Genomic DNA, 27,561 nt, shown 5'->3' on the forward strand with positions numbered 1-27,561 from the left:
GAGCTTTTTTGAGGTCCCCTACGTTTATTTTTCCATACTCTCCATTTGTTTATATTGTAGTTCTGTACTTTTGTCTATACTGTAAATATTGTAGTTCTGTATTTTATTCGTATTTGTTAAAATAAACATATTGAAAAAAAAAATCATTTGTATTATTCCAACTATAATGGATATTTCTGTTAAACCAACCATCGTTGATGAATTTTGATTCGTCCGTCCATATTATTTTTTTACAAATATTTCTAACTTCCCTATTTCTACGCCTCAACCACTTCGTACTCTCCTTCCGTGATCCTTTTTATTGAGCTGATGTAGTTTGCTTGTATGCCTATAGCATGTGTATTTGTTCGTTTTCAAAATAGTTCTGGTGGATTTTACAGAAATCCCCTTTTCATGGGCAATTTCTCGTAAAGAACAATCTCGTAAAGAACAATTAGCATAATTTTTGTAACTGGCCAATCCTATATTAAAAAAAAGATGTTTTTACTGTGTAAATTTTTATGTGGTATATTTGTTTACCCATAACATTTATTCGATTGTATTTTATCAGTTCGGACTTCGATTGTTAGTATCCACAATCATCTTCGGGTGATAACTGGACTTATTCCTCCGAGATCTGACTATTCATAGGTCATTCGAGTGCTTTCACCTATCCCCTCTTTCCGCTTCATTGGTTTTGGCGGTAGATGCCGGTTGGCGGGAGTTGGTCGTTTTTCGCTTGATTAGAGGTTTCCATATGTTACGTATCTCTAGGCTAGCTTGACTAAATGCGTTGTTTGACAACATATACGCGGCTTCTTTGAATTTTCTCCTAAACCAGTGTTTCTCTTTGTGGATGATTTCAGCTTGAGCCCACTTGTGTTAATGAGTCGAAACATGCCCTGCTATTCCGGATTTGCTGGTTTCTCCTCGCTGTATGTGTTTCTTATGCTCAGCAATGCGAACTCTCAATGGCCTTTTAGTTTCACCGATGTATGATTATCCGCACTCGCAGGGTATCCGGTAGATGCAATTCTTGGAATCGCAGTCCGCGTGTGGTGGTTTCGTGAGGCTGCTACGGATAGTCTTCCCAAATCTTAAACAGGTTCTAATGTTATTCTTTTTATCCTTTCCGACAATCATCTGATGTAGGGAAGTACAAGTACTAGTTGTGGCGGCTTCTCTTCCTTGTGAAGCTCTTGCTGTCTTCTAGTTAAAGCCTGTTCCACCATCAGTTTGGAGTAACCATTTCGTTGAAGGTCATTTTTGATGATGCCTAGTTCCTTTTCGAGACCTTCCTTTGTATTACAGAGACCAAAAGCACGGTCCAGTAGAGTCTTGATGATTCCTCTCTCAGTCGATTGATGGTAGTTGGATTTCTGGTTCAGATACTGTCCTGTGTGAGTGGGTTTTCGATATACAGATGTTTCCCATTTAGTGTCGGTCCTCTTCACCAATACGTCTAAGAAAGGCAATTCGTTGTGGATTTCCTTCTCCATTGTGAAAGTGGGCTCAATCAAGTGGGCTGAAATCATCCACAACACTGGTTTAGGAGAACATTCAAAGAAGCCGCGTATATGTTGTCCAACAACGCATTTAGTCAAGCTGGCGTAGATATACGTAACATATGGAAACCTCTAATCCAGCAAAAAACGACCAACTCCCGCCAAACGGTCAACTCCAATGACTTACAAATAGTCAGATCTCGGAGGAATAAGTCCAGTTATCACCTGTAGACGATTGTGGATACTAACAATCGAAACGTTGTGACATAACTTGGTTAAAAATCTTTAAATTTTTATTTTTTTAATTTTTGTTAATAACATTTTTAATTTTTCAATTTTTCCAGCTTTTATCAATATTTCAATTTTTATTTGTTTGGTTGTTGCTTGTGTGTTATTTTTTTGTGATTTCAGTTTTTTGTTTAATAAAATTGTTATTTTAAGTTAATCTTTTTGATTTTTTTCAGGGTTATCAAATAAATTTTTATTATATTAGGCAATGGAAGTCCGAACTGATAAAATACACCACGATACATTGTCAACCACCTTCAAACAAACATTCATTTGATTCCTCTCACTTGCAGCAACCATACATTTTCTTGTTTTCTTTTTGTCAAATACACCATATTCCCTCAAATTTCTTTCTAATCGTCTAAATATTTGGATGTTCGGAATACGAAGATTCGGGTATAGCTCAACATACATATTCCTTGCCAAAAGAGAATATTTATTTGATTTTGCGTATCTGAATAGTATATCAGTCCTTGCATCATTTGAATACATCTTTGATATGTTCATAAACGTCTGACAGTTCTCAATAGATATCAACAACGCATTCAGTTTTCTAGCCATAGAAACCAAGTAAAGCCTACGCGTTTAAGATGGTAAATGAATTGAGATGCTATTTGATCATACCAGATTATACAACAATCGAATTTTGATCATAACTGATATTTTCGTTACTTCCAGCATTGAGAATTCAATTCAGTTCAAATACGAATTATAATTGATTAGGGAGAAATAAGCCGTGAAGGAAGGATTACGGCAATAGAAAAATTTCCAAAACGAATAAGTACGAATTTTCATTCTGTTAGGATACCTACCTATCGAATTTATTGGGTTGTCTGAATTATATTTTGAAGAAATCGAAACAATTCACGAAAGAAGTAACGAAAGTACCGTAATTTAAAATTGTCATCAATGATGATGGTAGTTATTTCAAATGAAACGCTATTAAAATATCAAATGTGGATTGTGAATTTATTGCTTTATCAATATTTGTGATAAAAAAGACAGGTTCGTCATTGTATTGTTCCCAATGACAATTACCTTTTTTCCCATTTAATCGTCTTCGTATCTGTTTCGGTTTAGAATATAGCAATGTTACCACATGATAAAAGAAATGGTCTGTATAGAAAATAGTCTCTGGTGAGATTTTCAGTAGGTAATGGGAATTTCAGTGCCTATTGTTGCGGGCAGCATAATGATTGAAGTGTTGAGGCAAATTTTGATGTATGTTCATTTACCTGGCAGACCGACTCCAAAATCAATAATACTATATGAACGCGGATTAAATATTGTTGATATTTAATTTGTCGTGCGTTTAGTGGAAATGACGGGTAAGTTTTTGATGTCAGAATATATCTTTTAATTAGCTTCAATAATTGACCAGATATTTGATAATTCAGGCCTATATTTTCAGTTGATAGTTTTGTCTTTTTGAAGCTGGATTTGACTCATTTTATCTAAGTTTTAGGTATATATGTTCACCATAGATCCGTCGTCATGGGTAAATAATAACCAAGCCTCATGGCCAAAAATTGATGCTGATAAGCTAATACGAAACCACAATTCTATGCCCGAAGCCAGTTAGTTTGCAATGATGTATAAACTAAAACAAAGTCATTTTATGACGTACCAAATTGTAAAGAAGAACGAATGCTGAAGAATGACGATACAGAACAAGAAAAAATTATTAATTATATGCAACCCAAAAAGCAAGCAGGGTCATTTTCATCCAAACAAGTTGTCACAAAAAGTGTGAAAAAGCCAGAGTTATGTATCTCTTATGGAATACCGTCTATATGACAGTAGTTATTAGTTATTAGAGGAGTTACTTCCAAATACTGTCTGTGAAGCATACCATGATGTACCTGAATTTGTCATCATTTAAAGAGTTGTAACACGAAACTGCTTCACTCAGAACAAAATATCCAGGTTTCCTAAATAGATAACTAAAAACTGAAACGTGAAAGTGCAAACCCTTTGTATTTCACAGTCTTCCAAATTGTGTATAATAAGGGTGAGTTACTAAACCCAATGCATTGAAAATATTGAATTGACTTATGGGGTACCTATATTCAATAAAAATCAAATATTTAGAAGTTGCTAAAGAACTAATTTCCACCACGACATCGATGATGCCCCACTTGAATAACTAAAATTTTGAAGAATTTTCCAAAGCTGTGATTAGAAATCCATGTCAGCTGGTTGTTCTTAAATGCTGCATTTTATTCTTGGTGGCAGCAAATATATATTAGCAAAAGCAATTCGATTTTATAACAGTTGAGTTGGTGTTTTGAAATTGTAGTAAATATACCATACTATAAAATAGTTGGGAAATTATCATTGAAGTGACAATATGGTAATGAAAATGAAATTGTGTCTGGAAGCATTTTAATAAAATAATTTCATTGAAGCTACAGGAAACAGTTATAAAATAAGCTTGAAATAGTTTTATAACTATCATAAAAATCTCGCAGAAAAGTGTTATAAAACTGCTACATAACAATTCACTTTTATAGGAAAATAAGTTTTATAAGTTAGTTGTAGAAACGTTTCTGTAATAATTTCCTGACTATTTTATAATGGTTTTTTAATTTTATTTCATAAACGTTTCTATGACAAATTTATAAAACACTTTTATTGCCTACAACTGTATTGTGTTCACCGATCATCTAATACAATCAATTAGCATTTTGGAAGTAATTATAAAATACTAATAAAATAAAACTGTTGCAACACCATGGAATTATAAAACAACTTTGCTGGTTGGGATGACCTTTAGTATTTTGTTACTTGTAAAAATATTCCTGCATGACTCACGGGGTCTGATTTTCTATATATGTACCTAATGACTCGTTTTTGTAAAATCAGCACTTCATTGAGAAGTGTTTGTTTGAAGGTGGTTGACGATGGTCCATGGTGAATTTCATTAGTGCGGATTTCAATTGTCTAATATTATATAATATGAAATCGCTTAAACAAAAATTGAAAATAAAATTAGCTGAAAATAACAATGTTGTTGTTATTTTGTGCTGAAATTGAGTTACACATTACCCAAAAAGGTATTTCATAACGTAGATGAGAATCTAAAAGAGCGTACTATGTCATTTTGGTAGTTGCTGCTCCTAGTTCATTAGAAATTACTCTCACACCTAGGAATTTAGTGCAATTTTTATTTCCTGTTACATCTTAGCCAAACACAGGATCATAATTCGAGCATATGGAGGATAATGAGTGGTTTTTTTCTGCTTTGAAAGATAATTTTTTGTTCGCGTCTCACCACTTTTCTACAATGTTCAAGTCGGTAGATATTATATCATGTAATTCCTTGGTCTTCTCGGCATTCTATAGTACAGTGGTATCATCTCCAAAAAGAGTGAATTTTATCTTGACTTTATAGTGAGCTCGTTGACATATAATAGGAAAAGAAGGGGTTCCGTTGTTTTAACCATCTGATATCGTTCTGAGAGATATGAATCCAAACAGGTAACATTCATGTAGTTGAAGTTTTCTCAGCGAATCTTGTGATCAACACAGTCAAATGTCTCTGTTAGATCATAAAACACTGCTGCCGTTGTCTCTCCAGCATTTATCTCAGAATAGACTTCATAGATGAATGAGAAAATTTTTGATTGAACTGATTGTATTTCCGAACTCTAAAAATCTATGTTCAGCGTGGAATTCAACTCTCACCATTTGGATTTCGGAAACTCTAGGAGATACGAAAACAGTTCATTGGACTGAAGTTTCGTATTTATGTGATCAGCAAAATGCTGTTAAGGAAGTTATGAAATCTCAACCAATTCCGCTATATGATACTGCTTTCATATTTTCTATCCGATGTTTCGTTTCTTGGCTACTATCTTCTACTTTTTATTTTTTAATGGACTACATATCCGATTTCTACAATTGATGAATACCATTTCTTTGGCATTTTCAACGATGTATTACAATTTAACCCGGTTTCTCTGAAATTCTAATTGATTATTGGAAACGTTTTTCTGCAGTAGTAGGCATTGCTTTTTCGTTAAGATATATATTCAAGTGACATTTTGAAATGAAGTGAATTACTGAAACTCCATAATGGAAACTTAAAAAACAGTATGGAACTTCAGAAATGAAACTGAATATGTATCTCGAGAGACGACAATCTCATCGAACATTATTTATATCTAATATATGAAATTTCCGTGTCACAGTGTCAGTTTCCATACTCCTCGGAAACGACGTAACCGATTTTAATGAAATTTCACATCTCTATTCAGTAGGTCTGAGAATAGGTTCAAATCTATTTTCCATGCCCCTGATTAATAAGGATGTTCCACTCCAAACATCTTATTTTAATTTTTGGACATATTCTCTGTTTAAATTTTTTTATGATGTGGCATTGAAAAATACATATAAGCCTCAATTTTTACCCTTTCCTTACCAACTCCTATTTTTCAATAGACATTTCAGTAATGCAATCATTTTAGATCAGTTATTCCCGCCAGGCGTCTACCGGTGTCACTTCTCACTTAGTAAACAGCACGGAGTTGAGAAAAGAACGAAACCTGTCCCTCACACAATAAGCCAATTTTCACTCCATACATAGTTTGCGGTCACTATTATTGTTCATCCATCGGGCGTAGATACAGTTTGCGATGCCACCGAAGCTGTGAATTATCCAACACAGTGTTTGAACTCATTGGATTTACAAGGCATGCCACCGCATAATTTACAATTGAAGGTTAAATTGCTCAGTGATTTGAATCTACCACGGCTATACAACGATACACGATTATTCATAAAAATCAATGAAGAGCGTTGTCGAAGCCAGCATTTTGAATAGCGAATTCCGAGGTGGAAATATATCAATACAATGAATCCCTATTATACCTATAGATGTGCCAATTAATTTCAAACTTTTGTAATTTTGAATCAGATTGGCATTTGCAATGACTGCTTATAAGCCCCAAGACCAAACAATGTCCGTTTGTGGCTTGAATGATTCGAGCACGTCATGTTTCCCACACGGACAATTATATGTGGCATGCTCTCGAGTGGGCACAACATCCAGTTTGTTTGTGTTACCTAAAAATGGAGTAACAAAAAATATTATAAACACTATAGCATTGAGGGATTGATATTAGTGTTATTGTTCTGTAAGATGTGGCAAAACAACGGGCCAGCTAGCCATTGTTTATAATTGATTTTGAAAGAATGACTAAGCTAGGGCCAATTTGAACAATGAGGTCAAATTCTCGTCAAATTAGTTTTAAATGTAACATAATCAACATATTCTCATCATTCAGAATAAAATATTGTAACTGACACTTGTTTTATAGAAAATGTAGTTCAGACAGATATTAACATTCAGTCTCAACGTGTGGCCTGGTATTAACAAATTTTGAACTCTCATTACTTCAACAAAATGTTGAGTATAAAAAAGTATTATCACAATATTTTATATTTTGAAAAAACCGCATCAGCCGTAGCTATTAGCGCCAAACATATCAAATATATTTAAAATATGAAGTTGTTTACATAACAGTTTGAATAAAATCTTACATTCTTGTTCGTATATTGTTCGTATTGGTGTTTTTTATTGTTCAGTCTCTCAACTGTGAGGAGCGGGTACTCTATCAGAACATACTTAATAGTCAGAGGCAATAGTCAGATGCGAAACATTTTGGTGGCTGTTCTTTCCTCAATAGATGGTCATGCGTAATAGGCGAGTATGGCCCAGTTGTAATCTGGTAATTGTGACTTGATGGAACCGGTTTGTTGCTTTGTTGTTCCAAGAATATAATGTAGATTTGACTTCCTTGAGTTTGGAGGGTTTTCTAGAGTTTCTCTGGCAAGTTTATCAGTAATATCGTTTCCAGTTATCCCAGTATGTGAAGGAATCCATAGGAGGGTTATTGTCCTGGTATCTAGTTGTTTCATCTCCTGTTTATAATAGAGGAGCCCAAGCGGGGATTTCGGGATTTACTAAAGCGCGGCAGATTAATATACAGGGAGATACTTTGTACCCGGTTAAGTACCTCCACCAACTATGAGCCCCATATATATAGCCGCCCGTGAAGGATAAAGAATCGGATCAAGGTAGGGTGAGTTAATTACCTGCTTAAAAGTGAATATTCCAGTAATATGACAATTTGAGAGTGACGTAAAGAAAGGGGAGGGCAGCAAAAAAAATAACCTCATTTCGACATTCTCGAGCGTAGCTAATTTTTTTTATTTTGAAGGAAATAATCCAAGAATAACGAAAAATATATAATCTGACGATTTCCGCAAGCCGAAATAACAAAAATTCGTCGATACAGTTTAATGCGTGCAGCTGTGTGATACCTATATTTCCCTCTCCGAGTTTCTATTCCTCTATTCTCTATTCAATTTTTCTCTATCTATTACTCTCTCACTCCGTCCCCACTCTAAATTCTGTTGCCATGACGCCATCACAGCTGATCACAGAGACTCGTTCGTGATGAAGATAATGAATAATTAATCGATTAATTGATGGATGTAGCCGTTACTACGTGGTAGGAAATCATAATGAAGAAAAGAGAAATTAAACTTCCTATGTTTTTTACCACTTTTATTTGTATCCAACGTTACTGGAGTTTCGTCCTATAAGGACATATTCAAACTTATACAATATATAAGTAATAAGTTATACAATATATAAGTTTGAAAATGTCCTTGAAGGACGAAACTGCAGTAACGCTAGTTACAAATAAAAGTGGTAAAAAACATAGAAAGTTTCATTTCTCTTTTCTTCATTGATTAATCAATTGATTTTAAAGAAATATTTTTTTTGAGCATTTTTTCAAATTATATTCTTATAAATATAAATATAAAAAACATACACTCACTTATTTGTATGCTATTTCCCGAGCTTTTCAAATAATTGAGCTCAAAGAATTGAATTTTATTTTTATATTGTTTTTGTCAGATTAAGCGAATCCCTCTAGATAATTGTCAGATTATGAGACAGCACGTCTAAAACATAAAGATGAACCATATTGTATATCCTAATCTGACGCGCCTGAGTATTTCAAAATGTCGAATTATTTTTGCCCATTATGATAATGGCCTCGAGTTTGCGTCAGATCGAAATCGTCAGATTATTGAATTGAATAAGATTTTTTGTTGCACTTAACACCCCCTTAGAAAATCTGACGCGCTCGATTAATTTTTTTTTTTTATTTTCACTTTCAACCCTTACGTACAACCACCCACATCATGCAAACGATCAGATTAACATACCAACATTATTAAAAATACGTAGGACATTGATGCTATAAATATCTGACGCGCTCGAGTATGTCCATGCAACAGTATTTTTTTACATATTTAAAAATCTATAGCCGCTTTCCCCACTGATGAAAAGATATATATTATATAAAATTTTTTTCGTCTTATCATCTAAGCTTTGCAACCTAATATGTCTCAATGATGCTCGAGTAAATCCCAATTTTGCATCGTCGACTCCCCTGCTATGAATCATATTTACCAGTAAGTGATGGTATATATTTTCGACAAGGGAATAAGGGAGTTGAGAAAGTGTGTAATTATCAAAAACTCGTAACCAGGTGACGTTTTAATGAAGAAATGAGCTCTATAGATGACATAAAGTTCTCCAGTGAGAATAGTGGCAGAATCATGTAAAGAAAATTTATACACGGTGTCTTTCGTTACGAATGCACATCCTACACCACGAGAAGTATTGGAGGCATCAGTGAAGATTTTCTGGTGGAGTGGGTATCGAGATATTATAGTTTGGTAATCAGCTTGGATCAGCTGGAGATTTGTAGTTGCTTTGCTCATAAATAGTAGCTGGGTTTTTATATTCCATAATGGAATACGCCATGGTGGAGTTTTTTTTAAGTTTTTGTCATGAACTCTTGAGGAGGATTTTCCATAGTACTTACAAGCGGCATATTCAAAATGACCAGCTTAAAAATATTAAAGAGGATCACGCAGTTTCAACGACTTTTGTTCGAATGATAATATTTTGAACATCTTCTGTGATTTATGAACTAGTTAAAAAGCTAGGATAAGTTTTTTGTTATATTGAACATATGTTATATGTTACATATCCAACATCTTGAACAAGTTCAATGTTGATATCGTTTTATAATATCATTTTGTCACATCACTATGAACTGAACCAGCAAAAGTTTTCTCCAATAATTTAATTAAGTTAGCAGAGCTTCGAGAATTTATGTACATACATTTTCGATGATTTCACACCATTTTTATCAATTTTTGAATTAGGTTTTATCATATTGCATCATTATTATCTACAGATGATGTTAATTTTCACCAACAATACTGACTCACTGTGTTTGAAAATATCATTTGAATGTGACAATTCGATGCCTTTTACCATACAAACTAGGGCCACTTGTGATGCGTTATTAAAAAGGTACAATGAAGGAGTTTCGAAAACTGTAAAAATCATATAGGTATGACGGTCATCAAAAAATGAAGTTGATGATGTTGGCAGAGAAACGAAACGTCGTATAGAAAATCTGAATAATCATCATAAAGTGAAGAAAAAGTGTAAAAAAGTGTATGACATGTTTTCAAATCTTTCATCAAATAAAATTAGGAAAGAGTAAATAATATTTTTTTAAAAATCCTTTTTTTTCAGTTCATCAGGATATATTAGGAATTTCGAAACTTTGTAAACATCATGTAGTTGGTCACATAAATGCGCCATATAAAATATCTTCTATATTTTCCAAGATTCTAATGGTAGGAGAACTATCGAAAACTGTAAAAATCATAGATGACACTCATCAAAAAATTAAGTTGATGATAGTGGCGGAGAAACGAAACGTTGTATAGAAAATCTGAAAATATCATCGTATAGTTAAGAAAAAGTGGCAACAAAAGTTTATGACTTGTTTTGAAATCTTTCATTAAATAAAATCAGGAAAGAATAAATAATATTAAAAAAAAAACTCTTTTTTTCAGTATATCAGGAAATATTAGGAATTTCGAAACTTTCTGAACATCATGTTGTTGGTCGCATTAATGCGCTATATAAAATATCTTCTATCTGTTTAAAATTTGTTTTTCCGTTAATCAGCTGTCGCCCCTATACGAACGACAACTCTCAGAAGTTGAGAAACTTGTGCGAGCTAAGGACTAACGATGTCTTACCTTTTAACGTGTGATTCCTAACACGTTCCTATATTTTTCAAGATTTTAATGGTGAGAGTCGAATTTGAAAAAAATTTTTTTTCTTTTTTGTCATCCAACTCACGAAAGTTTGTATGTCACAGTTTTTCTTCAGTTATTGACTCTCAAAGTCGAGTTGATGTAATATAGGTATTCGATGGAATTGTCTAATATTTGATTGAGTTTATTGATGAACCATTCAAGTTACATTTCTAACAAATTGTACGAAATAACATCTCATCCCAGTGTATTTCCAATTACACTAGGGAAAAATTTTCTTTGGCTTTGAGTTCTTCAAAATAAAATTATTTGTTTGAAAAACATATTGGATTTTCCAAAAAGAAAATAAATTTTTCGCTATATGTAATGATGGGATTCATTATTGCATATATTTTGATGTTTGAAAACATTGAAACAGAAAGCAATTTATTTCAAAAAACTAAACCAGAAGCATGCACTACCTTCGATTTGTCATCCCGTTTCACTGTTCATTGAGTAATAATAAATTGTACTTCTGAAAAAATACATTCAAATTAGTAAACGTACCACAAGACAAACTGAAGTCTGTTATTCTTGTATTGAGCTGACAATCACAAGTCACTTTTCATGAAATTATTTGTCCTTCATTAAATGAATGCTTTTCTCCCCCTTCGAACTTTCACTGGGTTCTAACTGATAACTGACAGGTTGACTTAATTGAAGTATTATATTCAATCGAAGTCTTATTGAGTCGCGCCTAAATCAGTTTGGATTTCTGGAAGGTTGTATTATATCGACCCTCACGTTTGTCATCAGTTCCCTGAACTTCAATAGAACGTGAGATATATCCAGAGGAGTTTTTGGAAATTGATGACAACGAGAAACGTGAAATGTCGCTCGTGTGTTAGAATATATATATAGAATGAGAAGATTGATTCAGGCATGAAGAAAAACTCAAAGCAATTGTAGTTTCAACTGTGAAATACACTAGATAAAACATTTTTTGGTTTTCATTTCTCAATCTTCAAAAAAATAAAAACTCTTAAAAACATCCAAAAGGACGAACAGGCAGTCAAGTTCAAAATAACCTTTTTACAAAAATGTATAAATCATGCATGAGAATTACTTTCAGGTACAAACTGGAAGAAATTCCGCAAACCAACGTCCAAAACTGTCAACACGATCATTGTCAAATGCCTGGTTGATTTTTCGAGCTGTTCCGGCAGCGCTTTGGTTCAATTTGAATTCGTAGAAAAAAATTGGCTGAAAATCGCTCAACGACACCATAAGCTGAAAAGAGACACAAAATGAAAATTCCTAAAAAAATGAACAGCATTAATGTATAGAGTACCTACAGAATTCACAATCGATCAGTATATGACACGAGACCGCTTGAGTTTAGCCAATAAAGTGCAAGAATGGGATATCTATAGACTAGTTGTTTTAATGTCAATGAAATATACAGAGCATTTCAACGAAAACTTGACTTCCCCTGTAAGTAATAAACGGTCATGTTATCAAAAATTTCAAAGAACAGGTCAATTTTTATTTCTAGAGTTGTGCTGTGAACGGGCTGTGCAGCCATTCTAGCTGCACAGCCCGTTCGTGGTTGAGGATCAGGGAAGATCATGGCGACATTTCTGATACACAGATAATATACCGGAATAATAACTGAGAACTTTTCCGACGTAATAAACAACAGAAGTCTTTTCTTTAAACTTACCAAAATATAACAATTATCTTTGATTTTCTCTGGTATCATAATTGAATTATTATTGATACTATGATCATCAGGCTCTTCGTCCATTTTTAAATCAACTGGAGATGTTGAACTCTCCCGCAAGCTAAATTGTGATCCTTCAGAATCCTCTGAATCTTCGATGCTTTCTATTTTCTTTGCTTTCTTTTTTTTATTGAACTGAGTTCTTTCAAACTACGTTTCACTGCTTTGGCTCTGGCTTTCCTTTTCTTTTCTTCCAATCATTTATGTCTTTGTCTCTCTTCTAGTTCAGTTTTTTCAGGTGTATCTATATATATATATATATATATATATATATATATATATATATATATATATATATATATATATATATATATATATATTTATATTATCTATTTATATATATATATATATATATATATATATATATATATATATATATATATATATATATATATATATATATAAATATATATATATATATATATATTTATATTATCTATTTATATATATATATATATATATATATATATATATATATATATTGTTATGATGAGTTTTTTATAAGATTATTCTGTTTTCAAAGGTAAATATTTTCATATTTTAATTAGTTAAATGTTAAAAGTTTGCATTTATTTTAGTAGTTAAAAGTTAAAAGTTTGTATTTATTTTGATAGTTCGATGTTAAAAGTTTTTCATATTATTATTCATTTCGTGTTGAAAGTTCACATATTTTGTTATTTCAGTGTTAAAAGTTTGTGAAAATCAAAGTTATTCTTAGATGTTTAATTTTATTAGAAAGCCAGATAATTTACCTTTATTCAAATTCTTATCTAACCAGAAACCATCAATCATCGGGATAAATACACTGAAAACAGTAAAGACATTAATACAACATAATAACATACAATAAAACAGATTCACACTACAAATTAATAACAAATATTCAATTAACACTGACATTAGGAATTTTATCTGAAAAATGGTAAGAACACTCAGTACATGATTTGGATGCAACTAAAGAGTAGCCAATCAGATTGATAAATTGAAAAGGAGGTGTTAACTTCTGGAAAATGATGAATTTTGGATTCATTTGATTTCTCAATAACAAATCAACCAAGTTCGAAAAAAATCACAGAAGTAATAGAGGGACAAAAGACCTTCCAAATGATGTATCACTCAACCTCCCATGCCAGTTGCTGACCGCAGGAGAGTGAAGTTTCGGGTACGATTTCCATATCAGAATTAGTCCCCCTAGAAATAAAAATTGACGTATTTTTTGAAATTTACGATAACACATCCGTTTCTGACTCACAGGGGGGTCAAGTTTTTGTTGGAACGCTCTGTATTTATTTTTTAGTATTTCAGACAAATATCAATATCATTTCCAGAAATGAAGATCAACAAACGACTACTTTTTATATGTCATCCATCTTTGATTTGATGGAAAATCTTCTCAGATCGTTTTGTGCGGTTCTGTAGCTTCTTCAAAGAACACGTTTTATAAATAATACAACATTTTCCGGAACACTATGTAATATTTTATTATTTGAGCATGTTAATACGTTGATTAACCGAATAGTTCAACTGATATGCCCTCATCAAATATGTGCCGGTTTCAGTTTATAATCAGCTGTACGTGCATGAATATCTAGTGTAAGTGTTTTTTTCAATTACCATTTCGCATCTAATATTAAAAAAGATTTATTTGCTTCCTGATTCATTATTCACTGCTATTTGCTATGATATTCCAACACAGGTCTTCTTTCCATATTTATATTTCTTTTCACATTCTAGAACAACAAAAACTTGGTTGTCCATATGAAAACATAAAATATGGGCTGAAAAGTCCCGAGCCTAAGAGAGAAAACGCATTTTTTTGTTCAAAATTGGCTTTATTCATCAAAGTAGTCTCCATCAAGAGCCACACACTCATTCCAGCGCCGCTCTAACATTTCAGTACCACGATTTATCTTTTGCCTTAAACTGGGCCCCAGTTTTCTTAGTCATATGCGGTCGTTTCTTTGCAACGCTATATATTATTCACTGTTGATGGTATTTCCCTACTAAAGATAGTCGATCCCAGATTTATGTGATGATTGTCAGACCAATTATCACTTATGGTGCAATTTTCTGGTGGCCGAAGACTTTATGGAAAACGGCCCAGGCAAAGTTCTCTGGCTTACAGAGACATGCTTGTCTGGCCATCAGTGGTGCCATCAGTACCAAACCGTCAGAGGACATGGATATCCTTCTAGATATACTTCCTCTCCACATTTTTCTGGAGAGAGAGGCTAGAGGGGCTGCATATAGACTTGTGCACATTGTTAATTGCACAAATCAATTTAATGCAGAGTGCAAGAGACTGTTGGTTGACATTGAAGTCGCAGCATTCTGGAAATGACCTCTGACTTTATGCCTCCAACTGTCAACTACGAATTGCCTCACAAGGTACTCTTCCCGAGTGGAGAGGACTAGATCCTCCAAGAAAATAAAACATTGAGAGCAGATAGTTGTTGGTTCACAGATGGATCAAAAACACCTTCCGGTTCTGGTGTTTTCAGTCGCAGACCCAGGACAGATACATTAACCTGCCTTGGAACCCATGCGACTGTATTTCGAGTGGAAATTTATGCTATTGAATTGTGTGCGGAGAGAATGGAAGAATCCAACCTCATACACAAGTTAATAAAAATATTCTCGGACACTCAAGCGGCATTGGAAGCTCTTGGCTCCTACCAAGCAACATCTAAGTTGGTAGCAAATTTTCAAAAACGACTCACCTCGATAGGAAGACTCAACAAATTATCTCTGGTCTGGATTTCTGGCCAAACAGGCCTGGAAGGAGGGTGCTGCAAGCAGCTTCATCGAACCAGAACCTGTCATTGGCATCGCTTTAGACTTTGCCAAACAAGGATTGAACACCTAGATGACAGAATCTTCCAGGACTGGCTCACTCAAAGGCGTTTATTCACCCTTCGAAGCTTGATACCAAACAGTTGTTGGACTACAGTAGGGATGCAATACGATGTCTCACGGGCCTTCTTACATGTCACTGTCATTTGAATCATCATATGCAGAGACTCGTACTGTCGGAAGACAGTGTGTGTCGCCTTTGTTCGGAAAATGATGCAACAGAGCACATACTTTGTGCCTGCTCCGCTGGATACCGAATCAGGTTTTTAGATTTTGGCAGAGCCGTACTCTTAACATCTCATCTGAAAGACCGTTTAATAGTAGGGGAGCCCACGATGAAAAATGGGGATTTACTCGAGCGTCATAGAGACATATTAGGTTGCAAAGCTCAGATGATAAAGAGAAAAAAATGTTATATAATATATACCTTTTCTATAGATTTTTGAATATGTAAAAAATACTGTTGCATGGACATACTCGAGCGCGTCAGATGTTGATAGCATCAATGTCCTACATATTTTTAATAATGTTCGTATGTTAATCTGATCGTTTGCATGATGCGGGTGGTTATACGTAAGGATTAAAAGTGAAAAAAAAATTGTCGAGCGCGTCAGATTTTCTAAGGGTGTGTGTGTTAAGTGCAACAAAAAAAAGCTCCCGTTCAATAATCTGACGATTTCGATCTGACATAAACTCGCGGCTATTATTATGATGTGCAAAAAAATTCGACATTTTGAAATACTCAAGCGCGTCAGATTACGATATATATGGTTCAACTTCATGTTCTAGACGCGCTGTCTTATAATCTGACGATTATCTAGAGGGATTCGCCTAATCTGACAAAAAAATATTTTTTTTTTCAAATCACTGAAACTAATCAATTAAAAACTCAGGAAACAGCATGCAAATGAATAAGTGTATGTTTTTTTAAGTAGAATACTTGTGTTTATAAGAAAATATCTTTGAAAAAATGCTCAAAAAAATATAATTTTTCATAATAAATTGATTAATTAATCATAATCTTCATCACGAACGAATCTCTGTGATCAGCTGTGATGGCGTTATGGCAACAGAATTCAGAGTGGGGACGGAGTGAGAGATTAATAGCTAGAGAAAAAGTGAAAGAGGAATAGAAACTCGGAGAGGGAAATATAGGTATCACACAACTGCACTCATTAAACTTTATCGACAATTTTTTGTTATTTTGGCTTGCGGAAATCGTCAGATCATATATTTTTCGTTATCCTTGAATTATTTCCTCCAAAATAAAAAAAAATAGCTACGCTCAAGTACGTCGAAACGACGTTATTTTTATACAACTTTGCTACCCTCCCTTTTCTTTGCGACACTCTCAAATTGTCAGATTACTGGAATATACACTTTTTATCATGTATTTAACTCACCGTACGTTAATCTGATGCGCTCGAGAATTTCTGATGATTGGTGGAGGTATTTAACCGGGTGCAAGTTATCCCCCTGCACATTAATTTGCCGCGCTTGAGTAAATCCCGAAATCCCCGCTTGGGCTCCCCCATTACAAATGTTGTTTCTGATGGAGCGGAGTCCTTATAATAGTTTTCAAGCAATTGCTTCGCTTGAGCGGTATTTTCCCCATCAAGAAGCAGTGTAAAATCAAAACAAAAAATTGTTTTTGATCTACTATTTCGAAAACAACGAAAGTACCTATGAGTACAATATCGTGAAATTTCAACAGCTTTCTTTTGAATGTTAGTAATAACTGAAAAAGCTGTGAATGTCTTAGGCCCGAGACTTATCCGCCCATGTAGTATACCACTATTTCCTCTAGTCAACTGATGTGACGTGAAATTTTTGTCTTGGCATACGCCATTTCAAACTATCATCAAAGAAATTTTGTGCAACAGCATAATTGGATCTGTTTATTGCTAACTAGCTGTATTGTGTCAATTCTTCCGATTTCTGTAATAGATAAGGTTAACACCTAACCTAACCTATTACAGAAATCGGAACCTATCCTTACCTAACCTATTTGTGTACAAAAACACTCCTGGAAGAGGGTTCATTGGAGAATCCAGTAAAGGTTCTGTCTTTGTATATATCTTCACAAAAGTTGGTCTGAAGTTTCTAAAATATACTGTTGGTGAAAATTTGCTGATGTTCAGAAAATAGATATAAAATTTTGACCATGATATTATCTTTTTTTGAAGACAAAACACAAGCACTACAGAAAAATCCTTAAGCGCTCTAAGAGCGGTGCTTATGCAAAAGTAGCGATTCATATTAGATTTGAATCGCTGGAGAATAAACCCATTCGGGAAAACGTTCTTGGAAAGTTCATTTTACATAAACGCAGTTCTCCAAATGAAAGAGTTCCAGAAAGTATTCAACAATTATTTACTGACCCTTTTTGAAGGTCTCAACAGTCCATTCTTCGCTAGATAACAGGCAAAACATTTTTTTTTCTAAAAGCAATTAATGCATTTCATATACATTTTCATTGTGATCAATTATTATCATCGAGAACACTAGCTGCAAACCTGCCTACTCGTCCTTAATATTTTTTATTTGATTTGAAAGGGTTATATTTTTAGGAGTGATTAATTTTTTGGGAATGAAAGTTTTTGGCTTTCTACTACTCCAACTTTATTGTTCTTCAATTTTCATTTTCATCAAAACAAAAATACATTATAACGTATGCTTTCATAATTCTATCGTACTAGTACTATGGTTTTGGTTTGACAACTGCTACAAGACTTTGCTAATAGAAACGAAACTCTTCATCATTTCAGAATTTGATTGTTCGTTTTCATCGCACATTCAATCAAAAGGCTTTTCATAGTCATAAAAGTAATTTTCTGACTATGAATTATAATTTCCATGGTTTGGATATTTTAGGTGCTTCTATAACCTGGTGGCGCTCAACTATTACAGTTCCTGTTGAAGTTTTTCTCAACTCATGGCCTCTCGCAAGCTCTCTGGTGTTTATGAAAAAATAAGCTTACATCTATTGGAGATATAGTAACTGAAACAAAGTTAATCACTCTATAAAACATTTTTCTCAAATGATTTCACGCCGTTTCATCAACTATATTTTTCGGTAATTCTGTTGTTCTGTTACAGATAAAGAAATACAATCCCCCAGATTCACTGGCTCCAGTTGGTTGGCATTTCCTGCCTTGAGGGGGGCCTACAAACACGTCCAACTGAGTCTTGAACTACGTCCCGAGTCCTACGACGGAATATTTTTTCTGACAGGAGAAAGGGATGACATGGCTGGAGATTTCATGGCGCTTGTTCTTCACCAAGGATTCGTGGAATTCCGGTAAGTTTACTTGGGGTGCTTATAATGCTGGGAGTTTGGAACATTAACATTCATTAGACACTCAAAAATTTCATGATATCCATGATGTAGGCGTAACTATGGTTGTTGTCTCGAATTTCGGGGAGATACAACTATGACATGATCCTATTATACAGGGTGTAAATAAATAAGTGTAAAACATTCAAGGATGTGATTCCTCATCAAAAAAAAATACGATCTTTCATATAAAGAAATTGCATTGAAGCATCCCTTGTTAAGATACAGCCCCTTAAAGGGGGTACATAAAATTTGTATAACAATTTTTTTCACAAGCACTAAAAAGTTACAATATTGAAATTACCCTGACGTTTTGTACTATCAAAAAGACACTTAGCCAGAAATTCATTTGGTTTTCCCCATGGTTGTAAGGGGTGGAAAATGCAACCCCTGAAATTTATTTCCAATATAACTTTTTGTCTTATTATTTGTTTACCATTGAAAAGTTCATTTCCGATAGCTAAACAAAAAATGTCTCTTGGGTTTTTTGCCCAAAATGAACCAGTCCGCAGCAAAAAATTATTTTAGGAACAACTACAGAGATACATCGTCATAAATGCGAAAATACGAAACTAATCTATCTAGTAGGTCGCTATTAGCGATAGTGACAATTGAATTGGTATGACGCTGTCAGTTTGTGAATTTTCTAAATTGTTACTTTAATAATTCACTTGTTATTAAAATGGCATACATAAATGACGAAATGGCTGACATGCATTACGTTTATGGTCTGTCGCAGGGGAATGGGTTAGAAGCTTCTAGAAGATATGCTGAAATGTATCCTCAACGGCAGCATCCTTCACATAGAATATTTGCTCGACTTCATCAACGATTACGAGAATATGGTTCATTCGACAAAAGAACGCTCGCTCGCCATCGAGAAGTACGAACACCACACCAACACAACCTACTACCAGTACTAGAAATATTGCTTTCCAACTAAATGTTGATCATATGACGGAATTTCGAATTTTAAAGGAACAACTCTTATACCCTTACCATCTGCAACGAGTACAGTCACTGTTACCGCGAGACTTTCCGAACCGTCTTGAATTTTGCAATTGGATGCTGTAAATGATTAGAAGAAATTGTGACTTTCTGAAGACGATAGAAATCACAGACAAATATAGTTTTTCTCGGGACAAGATTATTAATTTTCATAATTACCACATATGGACTGATGAAAACCCTCACGCTATTGTCGAAACTGACCATCAAGAACAGTTTTCTCTTAACGTGTAGCTCGGAGTTATTGGAAATGATTTAATTGGGCCTCAATTTCTACCTTCTCGATTAAATGGTGAGGCATACGTTAAATTTTTAAGAGAAGTGCATCCAGTACTGCTGGAGGAAGTTCCTTTGGGCGTCAGAAGGGATATGTTTTTTATGCATGATGGGGCTTCCGCCCATTTTAGTCAAGTAGCACGTCAGCATTCAACTGAAACATATGCATATCGAAGAGGACCACAAAACTGGCCCGCTCGATCCCCGGATCTCAATCCTCTCGATTTCTCTATTTGGGGCTATTTACAGCATTTGGTTTATCGTACTCCTGTTCACGATGTAGAGGATTTAAGAAACCGCATCATCGATGCGTGCAGGGTAATCAGAGAGACTTCAGGAAAATTTGAGCGAATACGTGGTTCAATGCGCCGACGTCTAGACGCATGCGTTATGTCTGAAGGTAGAAATATTGAACATTTACTATGATTTCTATATGTTGTGTATTTTGTTAAGAATAAATTAGTTGTGTTTATTACTAACTACAGGTACTAACTACAAAATAACAATAAATCCAGTTCGCATGTATGACGATGTATCTCTGTGGTTGTTCGTAAAATAATTTATTGCTGCGAACTGGTTTATTTTGGGCAAAAAACTCAAAATATATTTTTTGAATGAAATGAAACTGGCTATCGGAAATAAATTTTTAAATGGTAAACAAATAATAAGACAAAAAGTTACATTGGAAATAAATTTCAGGGGTTGCGTTTTCCACCCCTTGCAACCATGGGGTAAACCAAATAAATTACTGGCTAAGTGTCTTCTTGGTAGTACAAAACATCAGGTTGATTTCAATATTGTAACTTTTCGAGTGTTTGTGAAAAAAATTGTTATAGAAATTTGATGTATCCCCTTTAAGGGGCTATATCTTAACAAGGGATGCTCCAATGAAGTTTCTTTATTTGAGAGATCCTATCTTTTTTTCGATGAGGAATCACCTCCTTAAATGTTTTACACTTATTCAGTTACACATTGTATAACAGGTCTGATGAAAACACTTTTCCGCACACCAGACGCGCGTTTGATTACCAAGTTAGTTGCATCAGCAGATGACTGTTTTTTTGTTATTTCAATATTTTTATTCTGGTCATCTTTTGTTGATACTAGCTTGGTTAGCAAATGGGGTACAGAAAAAAAGTATTCCAGTATGGAAGAAGTGCCTTTATCAAATACCTTCGTTATGTCTGTCAAATAATTACTCTACTTCATCTTCGTAGACCACAATAAGGTTTTTGCAACTTGTTGGAAATCATCTGACTCATAAATTTTTTCGTAGTCCCAAGGAACCACTCATACAGACTCATGCGCTTCTTGTGTTTTTTTTTTCAACGTATACTCACACAAACATTAGAACAAGCTTGTTTCCTGAACTGATGTATGAAGGTCATTTGTTGGGTGTATGCCATTCATAAAATGCTTCACTTCTTTGATTCAAAGTTTGTTGCTGAGACTTCGAAATTTGTGCAAACCTATATCCTTACCTTTATCATTTCATTCAGTTCCTCAGATTCTTATATTATAGAACATGACGAATGTAACAGTCCCGTTGTTGCTTTGCCTGTAGCTGTCTTTGTTGAACAGCCCTATGTATCTTGATGAACAATATCTATTGAGTAATTTCATGTATAGCTGAGTATTGTCGGCGTGACAATGCTTGGTTGCAAATTGCAGTGATTAATGGAATCGAGATGTATATAGAACAAATCATATTTTTCGTTATCATACACAACTCTTTGGAAACGATTGCACAGGTAACTTTTCAGTTGTGCTATAGCATGCATTGAAAACTTTAGGTAGCCCAAAATAGCATAGGAAAGTTCAAGGTGTATGCGTTCGAAAGCCTTGGAGTAGTCCAATAATATCAGAAGATAGAGTTTGTTGTTATCAATAGATATATGCACATGATCTACAACTTTCAGGAGGGCAGTCGTTTTGTAAGTTTTTCAGTTTTTGTTTCGTGAACACCTCTGTTTGAATATTTTTCTTTACATTGATAATATTATTTCCAATTGAATTCAACGGATATTGATTATACGAATATTTTATGCAACTCAAGTGTGAGATGATAAAAGTCACTGTGTTTCTAACTGCTAGATGTAGAACATATTCGATGTAGAACATAAAGTATATTTTTGGAAATACCGCCATGCCATTGTAACACAAGGTATTTCTATAGGTTTGTTTGAAGGTGATTGACATTGTTTCAAGATGAATTTCATTGGTTCAGACTTCCACTGTCTATTGAAATCCCTGAAAGAACCAATACAAATGAAAAATAAAAAAAATTGCTTAAAATATCAATTATATTAAACAAAAAAAACCCTGAAATGAATATACAGTGAAATAAAATACAAGTAGAAAATAGAACAATTCAACAACAAATAAAAAAAATGAAAAATTAGGACATTCCAAGCTAAGTTAATTCACGACGTTTCGATTGTTAGTATCCACAATCAAGGAGATAAGTGAAAGTACTCGAATGATCCATAAATAGTCATCTCTCGGAGAAATTAGTCCAGTCATCATTAGAAGATGATTGTGAATACTAACAATAGTAACGTCGTGAAGTAACTTGGCTTGGAAACCCAATTTTTTTGTTAAATTGTTTTTTTTTACTGGTATTTTATTTTAATGTAATTTTATTTCAGGGTTTTTTGCTCAATATAATTGTTATTCTAATGATTCTTCCAGAGATTTCAAATCATTTTATTCAATATTGGACATTGGAAGTCCGAACTGATGAAATTGTACAGATAGAACCATTTTTTTTTCCAGAAGCTTTTGAACTTTTCTCACTTGATATCAATTTTTCTCTGAGATTTATATGGCTAAATAATACTATCCCATTGAGTTTTCCCTATCAAATAATTTCATGATCTCAGATAAACTCATGTTTTTGTCATTATACTGATCAAATCGTTTGTCTTCATTTGGAATTCGTTTATTTTTCTCTTCGAAGTTGGTAGCAGTGGACACCATCATCAGAAATTGGTCGGTTGAAAGTAATGTCTATTCAGCTGTATATTCAGGGACTGATTTCTGATCTAGGGAACTATTCTGGAATTCACAAAATTCATTATATGAATAATGATTTTATTGAGCAACATATACACATCAAATTTTTAGAAAATACTTCCCATCGATGAAAAGTTTCAGAATAATTACAGAAACCAAATAACACAATATACCGGTTGTTAGAACAATAAAATTGATAAAATAGTCGAAATTATTTCATTTCACATGCCTGAAAAAATCAGCAATTTATTGTGATGCAATTGTCATACGTTTTCTTTTCATTTCAAAATATCAAATATATATCACTTCAATTCTGTAACATCAGTTTGAGAAACACAAATAACAATTCAGAATAACATGTTGACAGATTTGCTTATCAGTCATATCAGTTTTTTTTTCGGTTATTGAAATATTTTGAAACAATTCTTGTATAATAATTTCATCTAGTTATTTCATGTTCACTTATTCCCACCAGTTGGTTACATAGTTTTGTCCAGTAGTCGTAACACATTACATTTTCACTCAGATGTTCCATGATTGGACAACAAATTTGGCAGTGAATATTTTCTAGATTTTGTCTACCTACCACATCTCTGTCAAATCTAAAAACAAGTACTTTTCCCAATAATCAGAACTTCGATGCTCTTCTTGACGCGAGTTTAACCAACAAAGTTGGTGTCTTCAGGAGATGAGTACTGTGTCTGTTAAATTTCAATTTTCATACGACAACATAGTGATCAATCACCTGTTTTGTCTACATTTTCATTAGATTATGAAACTTCTTGTTGATGACAAAAATGTGCATCAATAACAAATGTTTCGACAAGAGTGCTGTGGTCAGCAGAGTAAAATATTGGATTTGTTATCGTTTGTTAATGTATATTGAAAGTAGTATTATGAACAATATGGATCTCGGATACTTTCACCATTGTTGATGGTCCATTTCTCATGTTTTTTTTTTATGTTGAGCTGGTTGTCTGTATGTTCTTTCGTCTGAAAGCGTGACTTCTTTAAATTCACAGTGATGAGGGTGGGTGGTGTTTCTCTCTGAAAATCAACTCTACAGTGCAAAATTTGCTATTTTAGGTAGTTATCAGAGATATTAGAAACGCTAATTGTGGAGTTCTTAACTTCAATTCGAATTTATTGCGAACATTAACAAACCTGATAGGATACTTAGTTATTCTAGTTAGGTCTGAATAGAACTTCAATAAGTTATATTCTGACATTTCACGAAAAACTGTAAGGTATTAGTTTGCTTGTGCCTGCCCCGCTGGGGACCGAATCAGGTTTTTAGAGTTCGGCAGAGCCGTACTCTCACCATCTCACCTAACCGAGTTTGCTTCGTGTTCGATATATAGAAATGCTATAAAAATCGCATTCGATAGAATAATCGGTAGACCTATATTCAGAAACGGAGTTCTTCTGCTAACATTGAATTTTTTAACATCTCATTCTGCAGGATTAAGAACAATCGAATACAATTTGCATCCTATAAATTTACTTTTGTCACGTACATTATTGAACAAGCTGAACATTAACCAATTATTTGAGAAGGGTATGCCCTAATTCGATTCATTCCGCAGAAGTTATCAAAGTGTTAACTAACTATAGGAAATTGGTACGCGTCCTTATAACTCCATTAATTTGGTCATTTTGACGCTCGCTGATGAAATTTCCATGCGGCGGTAAAGTTTAATGAATATATAGGGAAATTGAACGATGCACGCTTATAGGCCACACCTTTTTCTAACGCAAAAGCCGTGTAACCCATTATTTTCCAGTAACGTGATAATGCAGGTTCAATTGAGCAATTTTACGTTGAATCATTAAAGGTAATGAGTTTATGGAGTTTTGAATATTCTCATTGTATCCAGACGATTCATAAACACATATTCAGGATGAATTAACGGAAGGTACTGCTATGATATATTTTGAATACGCACTGAAATGGTTACGTTAGGTTAGGTCAACATTGAGTGGGTCTGTTCGGCCATCCACCGCAACCCGCGAGGGTTCATTGTGGCTCATGCCCATCCACACTCACCAAATAAACCCAGCTTCTCAACGAAGCCGAATAGTTTATATGGCGAGTAATCTGTCAGGGCAGATAGTAAGAGTGCGGCTCTGCCAAACTCTGAAAATCTGATTCGGTCCGCAGCGGGGCAGGCACAAAGTATGTACTCCGCCGTTCATTTTCCAATGTCTTCCGACAGTCCGAGACTCTGCAAATGATGATTCAAATGACAGTGATCTGTGAGAAGGCATGTTAGACATCGTAGTTCATCCCTACACCAACTGTGATTTCAAGGGTGAATTAAACGCCTTGGGGTGAGCCAATCCTGGAAGATTCTGCTAGAAGTCCATAAATCTTATTGCTATCCTGGTGTTCAATGTTCAATGGCAAAGACTAGAGCGATTTCATTGGCAGGTTCTGATCCGATGAAGCTGAAATTACTGCATTTTCTATATGTCTACAGCTTTTAGTGACAACTGGCATTGAGTATGTTGTTTAAGAAGATGTTGTTCAATTTTGGACATAATATAAAGATAAGTAATAAGTAAGTCGGCAAAATTCTTGCTGAGAGCTATCTTGGCATGCGCTGCCTATCCCTTTGGAGTTACATGGAGATAATATACTTTCACTAGTTCGGACTTCCATTGTCTACTATATAAAATGATTTGAAATCCCTGAAACAACTAAAAAAGAAGAATTGAAAATGAATAGCTGAAAATAACAATTATATTAACCAAAATAAACCTGAAATAAAATAATAGTGAAATAAAATACAAGTAAGAATAGAACAATTGAATCAATAAAAATAAAGAGAAGAAAATAAAAATAAAAAGTGGAGAGATTCCAAGTCACGTTAGTTCACGACGTTTCGATTGTTAGTATCTACAATACTTCCATTTTCCGCTTCACTGGTTCCGTGGGAGATGACCGTTTTGGCGGGAGTTGGCCATTTTTCGCTTGATGATGGGTTTCCATATGTTGCGTATTTCTACGCTGGCTTGGCTGAATATGTTGTTGGACAACATGTATGCGGCTTTCTTGAATATTCTCCTAAACCAATGTTTCTTTCTGTGCAAGATCTCAGCTTGGGACCAAGCCATGTTGTGTTGATGGGTCCAAACATGGTCTGCTATTCCTGATTTGCTGGTTTCCCCTCGCTGTGTGTGTTTCTTGTGCTCGGCAATGCGAACATTCAATGGCCTCTGTGAGTGCGGAGAATCCTATGGTGCAGCTATTCATTTTCAATTCTTCTTTTTTAGTTGTTTCATGGATTTCAAATCGTTTTATATAGTAGACAATGGAAGTCCGAACTAGTGAAATTCATCATGAAACATTGTCAATCACCTTCAAACGAAATAATGTACCTTAAAATGAATAGTTAAATATTCTCGAATATTCCTTTATTTCCACAGTTATAGTTACAGAAAGTGATCCATGATGACCAATATGCAATGATTCAAGTATTGGAAAGAACATTATGAGCTAGGCTTTTTCAAAAGGTATGAAAAACAATTGCAACATATCATGATGCTATTGCATCACAATTATGGTACAGTGGCAATGCTGGGAGAATATTAACAGAAATGATGCAATCACATGCGATTTCGCTTGATATTTCCAAGGGCATCGACCGGGTCTACCAAATCTTCGATGTCATGGAATTTCATAATCTCCTTTCGTTGGCAGATCGTCTTTGTTCACAAAATCACTACAGAAAAATCCTTATGGCGCTCTCAGAGCGCAGCCTGTGCGAGAGTAGCGATTGGATTTGAATCGCTGGAGATCAAATCCAATTTGAAAAACTTTCCCAGGAAGTCTATTTCACATAAACGCAGTTCTCCAGAAACGTGAAGTTTGAGGTGTACTGAGTTGAACCTCAAAACGATCAGCAGCCACAGTCCGTCGCGTACTTCTGATATAAACCGTCTTGGTGGAATCAAATGTGCCAAGTCACTTGAACACTTTCCGTGAAAGTATCTATAGAAGAGAGACAAATCTCCAATCTTTCCTCGATGTTCCAGGCTATCAAGTGATGTTCGCGTGATGTTCATGTCTCCAATCAGGCGGATGGCTCTTTTCTGGATGGAATGAGAACAATACTTCGAGGAAGGTCTGATCTGAGCTTTATAAAAAATCAAAAGTTGCTGAGGTGTGTACAGTTTCTGGTTCGAAACAGTGTTCCAAGCTTTTGAGAAGCAGCCTTTGCAATTTCAGCAAAATGATTGTGCCAAAACATATTGGTGTCCATTTCAACCCCTAAAAAACTTATTGAAGCAGAAAGCGGAATTGTGTGATCTGACATTATTATATCCGGTTTGGAGACATTCATCTTTTTGGAGAAAACCGACACCAG

General features: G+C 34.4%; 1 protein-coding gene across 1 annotated transcript in view; it reads left to right on the top strand.

Annotated features, from left to right (window-relative positions):
- LOC111515053 (pikachurin) overlaps window positions 1–27,561 on the top strand; it is a 314,492-nt gene that overhangs the window by 146,584 nt on the left and 140,347 nt on the right. The window contains 1 exon segment of the mRNA XM_074186004.1: window positions 18,655–18,856. Coding sequence (XP_074042105.1) covers window positions 18,655–18,856 — 202 coding nt within the window.

The sequence above is a fragment of the Leptinotarsa decemlineata genome, unplaced genomic scaffold, assembly GCF_025532065.1.
Source record: "Leptinotarsa decemlineata unplaced genomic scaffold, Ldec_3_MD MMD2_tig00078422_RagTag_RagTag, whole genome shotgun sequence".
Classification (NCBI taxonomy): Eukaryota; Metazoa; Arthropoda; class Insecta; order Coleoptera; family Chrysomelidae; genus Leptinotarsa; species Leptinotarsa decemlineata.